Source organism: Festucalex cinctus, chromosome 2 (genome assembly GCF_051991245.1).
Source record: "Festucalex cinctus isolate MCC-2025b chromosome 2, RoL_Fcin_1.0, whole genome shotgun sequence".
In the NCBI taxonomy this organism is placed as follows: domain Eukaryota; kingdom Metazoa; phylum Chordata; class Actinopteri; order Syngnathiformes; family Syngnathidae; genus Festucalex; species Festucalex cinctus.
Genome location: NC_135412.1, coordinates 13,709,758 through 13,718,532, shown reverse-complemented (window position 1 = coordinate 13,718,532; position 8,775 = coordinate 13,709,758). Strand labels below are relative to the sequence as shown.

At 37.2% G+C, this 8,775-nt stretch overlaps 1 protein-coding gene across 1 annotated transcript; it reads right to left on the bottom strand.

Annotated features, from left to right (window-relative positions):
• Positions 1 to 2,899: 2,899 nt before the first annotated feature.
• birc5b (baculoviral IAP repeat containing 5b) lies at positions 2,900 to 4,970 on the bottom strand. The gene is made up of 4 exons (XM_077515270.1): positions 4,707 to 4,970; positions 4,247 to 4,356; positions 3,160 to 3,277; positions 2,900 to 3,088 (listed from the first exon to the last, which is right to left on the bottom strand). Exons 1-4 carry the CDS (start codon positions 4,830 to 4,832, stop codon positions 2,999 to 3,001), a joined length of 444 nt encoding a protein of 147 aa, XP_077371396.1. The 5' UTR covers positions 4,833 to 4,970; the 3' UTR covers positions 2,900 to 2,998.
• Between the last annotated feature and the right edge of the window lie 3,805 nt (positions 4,971 to 8,775).

The following is an 8,775-nucleotide window of genomic DNA, read 5'->3' as shown; positions in this document are numbered from 1 at the left end:
TTGGATATTGATACATCCCTATTAAACTGTGATTAATGTTACAGTGGCTTACAATTATTTTATAACTGCACTTATTAGAGCTAGAAACTGTCTCACTTTGGGGGGAACACGTAGGCCTCCAACACTACTGTATTTTAAGCTTGGTTATGAATGTGGTACTTGGAGAGCAGAATATATATTTTTTAGTTTGTAGTGGGTGTTTAATTTAAAAAAAAAATGGTTTAGGTTATTTAATTACCACATTTAAAACACTTGAAAGCCTTTAAAATTGTATTCCTATTGTAAGGTGGCACCAAAAGGTATCAGAATGTTTTCAAAGCATCCTCAGTTGCTTTTATGACCATATCTTCCATCTACATATTGGTATATATAATCTATTTTGATAAGGTAAAGGGCAGAGAATGTAACATTGCAGGATAATTGAGCTTGTACTCATATGTGATAATAAGCGGCTAATTGTCTCGCAAGGGTTCAAGCAGGTCAGGCAGGAGGTTAAATGGGGCCGCTCGGTGGAAGAAGGGTGCAGTGATAGATGCTGATGAGAGAATAGGAAGACACAGGCGGTGGAGGAGGGTAGAGGGAGGTACCAGGTTCAGCAGCAACAGATGGGCCTGATGGAAGGCCCAGGTTGTAAACTTTCGGCTCGCAACATCTGGCCGTTTGTCCATCTGCTGCACTTACTGTTGTTTACAGTTTGTTTAGCTGATTAATTAGGGGGGGGGATAGTGCTCCGAGCCATTTGTTCAATCCCTTTGTCACTGCATATCAATTATAACAGGAGGAACTAAAACCCTGTCTGTTTAATGTGTGCACAGTGAGTATTATTAAATCACATTTATGGCTGGTAATTGTGCAGGACATGCAAGGTTCTGTTCAGTGGTGCAATGTACAGTGCATGCTTTTGCATATGAAGAGGAGCGCAAGATGGGAGAAAAAAAAAGGCATTTATTTTTGTTGAAAATAAAACGAGTGTAAGGTGCTAAAAACAAATTGTGCAGTGCACCTTAAACTAACCCCGGGTTTTCACCGGATGCAGACTATTTTCTATTTTTGCCGGACGCCACAAACACCCCCCAAAACAGGAAGTATTCCCCCCCTCCACAACTATAAATAGTATCATGTTCATAATTTTTTTTAGAACTTTACACCTCTGCAGGTGAGCTAATACTATGTAATCTGACAATGAGTGCCACTGCCACCTATTGGATGTGCAATTACACTTAGAAAAAACGAAACCAAAAAAGAAAAAAAAAAAAAAAAAAAAGTTCCCGAGGGTACACCTGCTGACTGTCAACCGCAAATGTACTACAGCGGCTGCTATATTTGTGATGAGATGAGGAATGAGCCTCCTGCTGCATAAATTTAACAGAGCGTATTACTAGTTTGATTTTTTTTTTTTTTTTTTTGGCATGTTTGGAGTTCACAGTAACTGTTGTCTTAACTGAAGAGACACAACTATACTGTGTCATCCAGTAAGTTTAAGATTTTGAATTAAATGCTCTTCCAATAGACGGTAGAAGGTACAATTAATCTACCAAATGCTGCTGTAGACAATATTTTGCCACGCTTGCAAATGACTTTTTGTCACAAATAACAGAAGATGGGTTCCAAAAAAATGAAATTGCAAACTCCGGATATTCATGGGTCTGAGGATCAGCGATTATCCGAAAGAATTAACACGTTTGCACCATTCCCATGCCCAGATAAGACCGTCACTCGACATCTGTGCGGCCCAGAACGCACGCCATGAGCACGCACATGAACAGTTTGTCACACGGTGATTAGTGTCACATTCCTAATGACAGTCAACACGTATTGTATGTTCCATGCAAGTGAATTCTACAATTGTGAGTTTCCAATATGTCCAAACTACAGCCGTGTGCTCTTTTTTTTTTTTTTTTTTACTAAACTTTACAATGACGAATACCATTCATTCACAAAAGAGAAGGGAGCGTTGTTCCATGGGTAAATAAAGCTTCAAGAAGCAGTCGTGAATTTTCTCTTTTTTTTTTAAACTTATGTTGAAGGTGCTTTTAATTTAAAGGTAAAAGGCTTTTGCAATAGAAATTGATTGCATTTCACTGTTAAACCAAGAGTTCAAATCTGGAGGAGTCAAAACATCACAAATGATGCATGAAGATACAACGCAACATTTAAGAGTCGACTAGTTTAACTTTCTGGCAAAAGTAACACCAAAAAAAAAAAAAAAAAAAAGTTTCCTTCTGAATTTGCTCGAGTAGCAAGTGGATAAAAGAATTAAGCATCTGATCTAGGCTGAGTGGCCAGAGCGTTACATTAGACGTTAATCCAGAAGAGTAAAAGGTCGAAGACGAGATGTAGCATCAAGTTTAATCCCATCTCACCAACCGTCCCATGGTGAGCTTCACTCAACAAAATGAAACCCACCGACTCCTTTAAAAGAACTTTAAAACAGCTTCTAAAAAAAAAAGAAAAAAAAGAAAAGAAAAAAAGGCCATCTAAACATGCTATATTGAATGATGGATCATAATGAATAATGTGCCAGCATCAACATGAGCACACTTCTCATTCTCAATTAACCAAAATGTCAGCGCTCCTCCCAGGGTTAGTCGAGTGTCGAGATGGGTCCTCTCAGTGTACACGGTCTCCTTCCATATGTAACAGATGTTACTGAGGCAACAGTTGGTATTGAAAGGGAGGGGCTTCAAGCCATCTGTCCAGGGTCAAGGTTTGAAAAGGGATGTTGGAGATGGCTACACGTTCACGAATATGCTAAATATGTGCTTGAAAGGAAGGAATATAGACTACATTGTAATCTAACTCAATGTGTGCTTTCATTTTGGATTGCTTTTGTGAAGTCTTTGTTGAGTTAGGGAGCTCCAATAGTTTGTGGAATATGTCTACTTTTATTTCAAAAGCATTGTAATACTGCAACTGCATAACATTTATTTATATTGGAAACAGATAAAACGTAACATGTAGTTATATATATGTATCAAAAATAACATTCTGACCACGGTCATCCTGGATGCAATTTTGATTGAATGCTCTTTTGGGCCTTTTCGTACGCATCCCTCAATTGTGCCATCTTCATACCGCCAACTTTCCTCTATGAGGAAGAAAAAGCCATTAAACAATGCACAATCAGGACCGGACCTTACTTAATACACAGTCACTCACGATAAAGGCCTTGGTCCTCTCTTTCACCAAGTGGAACAACTCAGCCACTGTCAGGTCATTGACGTCTTTATTCAGGAGGAGGAACGCACAAGTAGGGGAGCGTTTCATGTGCTCGTCCCTGCAAGTTAAAAGAAAAAAAAAAAAAAAAAGTCATGTTATTTCATTCATTTCTGGAGAGACCAAAGCATTGCACAGTGAAACCAATAAATCTCAAGTGCAACTACACTGGAAAAATAATGAATATAAAAAATTGCCAAACATCTACTTAATGCCAAAGTGCATGCAGGACAATGCTGGGAATAGTGACAGTATGGCATCCATAAAACGTGATGTGGAGTTAACCATTGAAGTATGTTCAAACATATGGAGGACCAAAACGGCCAAAATTCGAAATAAATAAATACATAAATAAATAAATAAATGTCTAAAAGTGAAAATAAAAATGAATATAAAAGGTGTATATATATATATAATTCCAAAATTATACCTAAAAAAATATAAATGGAAATAAATCCGTTTTTATTTTCACTTTTCATCATTTATTTATTTAGACATTTATTTAGACATTTAATTATTTAGTCATTTATTTATCTATTTATTTCGTCATTTATTTATTTATTTATTTATTTATTTTGGCAGTTTTGGGCAGTACAGCCAAGTCGAAATGTTATTCAAATGAGGGGGCGGTCCTAAGCGTGTCTTGGGTTGGACTCCGCCGTTGCAAACTACCTGTCATTGGCCGAGTGAGCAGCTCGGCGAACAAGGAAGTCTCGCCGGCTTGCAATGGAGCGCTCCAGCAATGGACGACGATCGTGTCCACCGTCACGTAAACTTGCGACTTGAGTTGTACAACAAGTGAGATCAGACAGTGGACAAGATCGAATTGAATGTCAGGTTTTTGAATTGAATTGGCTGAATCATTTTTTCCCGTGACAGCATCACAAAGGTTAACAAATTGTTTTGTTCTGGTACTTCAGGGTTTGACTAGCAAATTCTCCCGATCTTAATCTGTACTATTAAAGTGGCCATAATGTTGCTTGGTAGTACCTATAGAGAACAATCCCATATAATTTGTAGTTTTACACACCAGGGTTCATCATCAGGCTCCCAGCCCTCCAACTCAAGGAGACACAAGAAACAGCAAACAACATCAGGCTCGTTGTCAGCAGGACAGTGCACAAACCCAGCATCGGCCATCTGCACACAAAAAGTACAGTACAACATGGGCTGTTAGACATGTACCGCATAAAAATATCCACTAGATGTCACCGTTTGTTAAAATGTGTGGTAGAACGGCAGGTATGTTGCACAATTTACAGTAGTAATAATTTGTATATGCTAACCCCACGATAACGTTTCATATCTCACTCGACAGCTCCATTTGACTAGTATTAAGAGCAAAACATTATTATTTTTTTAATCATACAAGGTGTGGATTACAGTAACAACCCCCCAAATGACAACACATTATTTGCCTGAAATTATTAACTTCGAGCATACCTTGATGACACAATTTCACTTCAAGTGACAAGTCAGCGAGAGTTTACCTTATCAGGTGTGCAGTTACAATCTTCTCGAAATGGCCAGTTGGTAAATGTTTGCAAACGTAAATCACGACTGTACATATTGTCAAATGACTCAAACCTATTCTTGATAACCTCTAAGCTGGACATTTCTCTACCATACGTCCTGCAGTTGATTTAATCCTCACTTTAGTGTACGCATCGGACGGGGGAAGGAGAACTTCACGTGAAATTGCCTTTTCCTAACCTTCGCAGGACTTTCCAGTTCACGCTGATTGAGTGGGCGTGGTTATAATCTGATGCGGTTTGGTACATGCACATACCTTTATGTAATCCCCATGTTTGATGTTTTAAATTAAAAGTATTTGGGGGCACAGTATATTGATTGCATACTGTAGCCTACACGTGACACCAAAGTCTCATGCAGCCGATATATTTTTGTATTAATGTCGTTTTCACATTTTGTATCAGTAGCCTACTGAGTTAATAAGCAATCAAGCAGAGTCATAGTTGATCTCTGGTCCAAAGTGCAATTATTCCAGTAGTTGGTGCAGTAAACAGTTTATTTATTTATTTATTTATTTATTATTTATTTATTCATTCATCCATTCATGCCTTTCGTCACCTGTAAAGGTGGTCAAAAATATATGACGGGAGCTCGAAAACATTTAAATGATGTACAGTATAGGCCAGGGGAAGCAAAGGACCATGGCTCCCCCTATTGGCAATTAAGAGTAGTAAAGTTACTAAATGTATGTTCAGATTATAGACACAAAGGTGGTCCTATAATTTACAATTTGTGGTGTGCCTGCCCCCCACCCCCCTTATTGGGAGGAACAGCATTCATGCATACCATCAAAATTTAATTTAGTTAATTGTGTTTTACATTTACTCTTTAATAAGCAACTAAACATTGTCAGATCACAATTGGAATTTTACTTATTTTCACCCTGGGCCTTTGATGCATTAAACATATGTGTCTCTGAATTAATTTTTAACCAGCCATGAGGCACTTGCCAGCATGACTTGAAGAACTTGAAGAAATGTGCTGCACTTCACTAACTCTTCATGACTTCATTGACATTTGACACGTTCTCTCCTCATGGCCAATGGCCTCCCTGACGCACTCTCAGGCTTCTCCCTTCTCGCTGTAGATTTTTTCACACAGTGCTGCAAAAAAGCAAGGGGGAACAAGGAAGGAGGGAGTGAGGGGTTGGTGATGGCGCCAATACGTTTGTGGTCTCTGTCTCCTCACCACAACATCCTTTACATTACCATCCTAGGCGGATATACAGCACTTCTCTTGTGCTGGTCTTAAATTATTTTCAAAAGAATGATAACAAGATCCATGTGGTGCGTGTGTTGACTAGTTCTATGCAAGAAACACTTCCACGGAGGAGTTAGGTGCATCTCAGTGTGACTCGGCAGTGCGGGAGATTTGACTCACTCAGGAAGTGCAGCAGAGGGGCAATCAATGTGGGGTGCAGGTAGGAAAGGATGCCTTTCCCCTACTAAAATCTGCTTGAATTCTAACTGATGCTGAATGCTGCCATATATTGTAATTTTTTTTTTTTCTCGAATGAAGGGCAAGAAATGGATTTTGTGAATGGATGCAGAAAAGTGTGTCACTGCCTTGACTTGAAAAGCTATCTGTGTTAATTATTCTGGATTGTGATGTGATGTGATGTGTGATTGTGATCATCATGATACATATTTGTGTTTCCACTTTCCAGACTTATGTAATAGGATTAAGGTATAAGGATAATACTGAAGTGTGAATAGGTCAGAGCTTCCCAATTTTTAGTAAGCCAAGGGAACTCATGTTAATTAAAAAATAATAATAATAATAATATTTATATATATATATATATATATATATATATATATATATATATATATATATATATATATATATATATATATATATATATATATATATCATACAGCACACCTGCAAACAAAAAGTACGAATATGGATATAAGGATGACCTTGTGTTGCTGAATACAAAGCTATTATTGTGTTGTAAAAATGACCAAGGAGGATATGTGCTAGTACCTTCTCCCATCTAATGGACAAGCACTTAATTGTTGTGCCTGTTACTGTAATTTGCTGGCATAGATAGATGATTACAGAGAGATTTGTAGTTAATAAATTATCATTTTTGGTCAAATTAAGTGAAATTGGATAATTTATCGTGGCACCCCTGATCTCTTACGGCACTTGCGTTGAGAATCATAGGTAAATCAAAGTCACTGTAATCCATTGTGTCCAAACTACAGCCCGGGGGCCATTTGCGGCCCTCCGTCCATTTTTCAGTGGCCTGCGACATATGCTAAAAATGTATTGAAAAAAAAAGGTGCCATTAAAGGTTATTTTAGTTAACTAAAACTAATAGAAAAACTAAAACTAAAATTAAAAAAACAATATTGTTACCAAAATAAAATAAAAACGAAAATGCTTATTAAAAAACGAAAACTAACTGAAACTACATTTTATGTTTATAAAACTAACTAAAACTAACTATAATTATAGCAAACATGTCCTTCGTTTTAGTCTTTGGTAATTAATTTAATGCATGAGCATTTGTGGATGATTTTAAATGTGATTTTTAGTAGATTTTTTTTTATATATATATACATTGGAATAATGACGTTACAAAGTATGTCACACAGAAGTGATGTCATCTAGCAGCAGCCAATAGAAAAGCACCTTCAGATGACGTTGCTCACATGGTGTTTTTTAAATATTGTGTACAAGTAATACACAATAAAAACAAAACTAATACTAATACTGAAACTAACAAACTAAAACTACTAAAACTAAGCATTTTTAAGTAACTAAACTAATAAAGAAAACTAACAGAACCACCCTGAAAACTAACAAAAATGAAAAAATTCCAAAACTATAATAACCCTTCTGCCATATTACAAATAAATTAGTTTATATACTGTAGCATTTTGCTAAATATATATACAAATAAATTATTTGTGTAATTTTTAGTACTAACCACAATTTCTCTTCATAACATTATGTGGCCCTTGCGTCCTTCTGATTTTCTGTATGTAGCCCTCACATGAAAAAGTTTGGACACCCCTGCCATAATCTTTTGAAGAGGTGGGAACATAAAAATGCATTGATAAGAAATACGTGTGCGCATGTCTAGACATTAAGTACCGTGGGTGAGATGTTTGCGGATTGTAAGATCTATGACGTGAGTGTGCAACATCACCATGGTGAGGAATGCCTTGATTTTTTTTTTTTTGACTCTCTAGCCAATTGTTGACATTAGTTGAATAGACAAAAGAGAATAGAATTTGATGCATGCATGTGATCCGAATGGACTTGCAAAAGAGAGATGCCCTGTTCTCCAGTGTGGGCGTAAAAATGTCATGAAGGTGTTAAGAGTGTGACAGTCAACTTCAACATTCTTCTTTTCTGGGCAGACCACACAGCCACTAGAGTACACACAAACATCAATTTGTCAAACCTTGCATTCCCTACTGTAAAACAATAATACAAACTTTGTGTGTGTATGGTCGTGGCCATCATTACCACTGGAAACAAACTGTACCTGCGGATGTTTCCTGCACATACAATCAATGGTCTAAATGCAGAGTGCTGATTATCTGTGATGACTGCAAACTGATAAGACTCCAATGTCAGACTTGCATGCAGGCTCAGGCCAATTCAAGGTGAGCCCTCTTTAATTTAAAGACCCTGTAGAGGGAATTTAGCAGACGTGCACGGAAACCATGATATGGTTTTTACAATTTTGAAATCTCATTCATATACTTGATATATTTCATAATTTAAATTTGGCAGGGTAGTTAACACTATGCTCAGTGGGGTATCAGACGCAGAAGAAATATTTATTTTCACTGTAGGGGAGACCGGGGCTAGTTGTATCATGGGTAAGTTGTCACATTGCAATTTTGTTCTCCACCAGAGGGCGCAACGAAAAAGTAGAATACTAGTTTTCTTCGTATAAATGGTCAGTGGTTGTGTACTGTCAGAGAAGAGAATAGCACATTGTGAGCTGAGATGAGTGCCAGTTATTTGTTTTGCACAACCCAAAGTAAAAAAAAATTCAAC

What these genes read in the sequence shown, in the direction of transcription:
- birc5b (XM_077515270.1), bottom strand. Translation starts at nt 4,832, where the DNA reads ATGTCCAGCTTAGAGGTTATCAAGAATAGGTTTGAGTCATTTGACAAT. An exon ending in GTAACTGCACACCTGATAAG is followed by an intron (nt 4,357 to 4,706) that starts GTAAACTCTCGC and finishes TTTTGTGTGCAG; the next exon opens with ATGGCCGATGCTGGGTTTGT. An exon ending in AGAGGACCAAGGCCTTTATC is followed by an intron (nt 3,089 to 3,159) that starts GTGAGTGACTGT and finishes TCTTCCTCATAG; the next exon opens with AGGAAAGTTGGCGGTATGAA.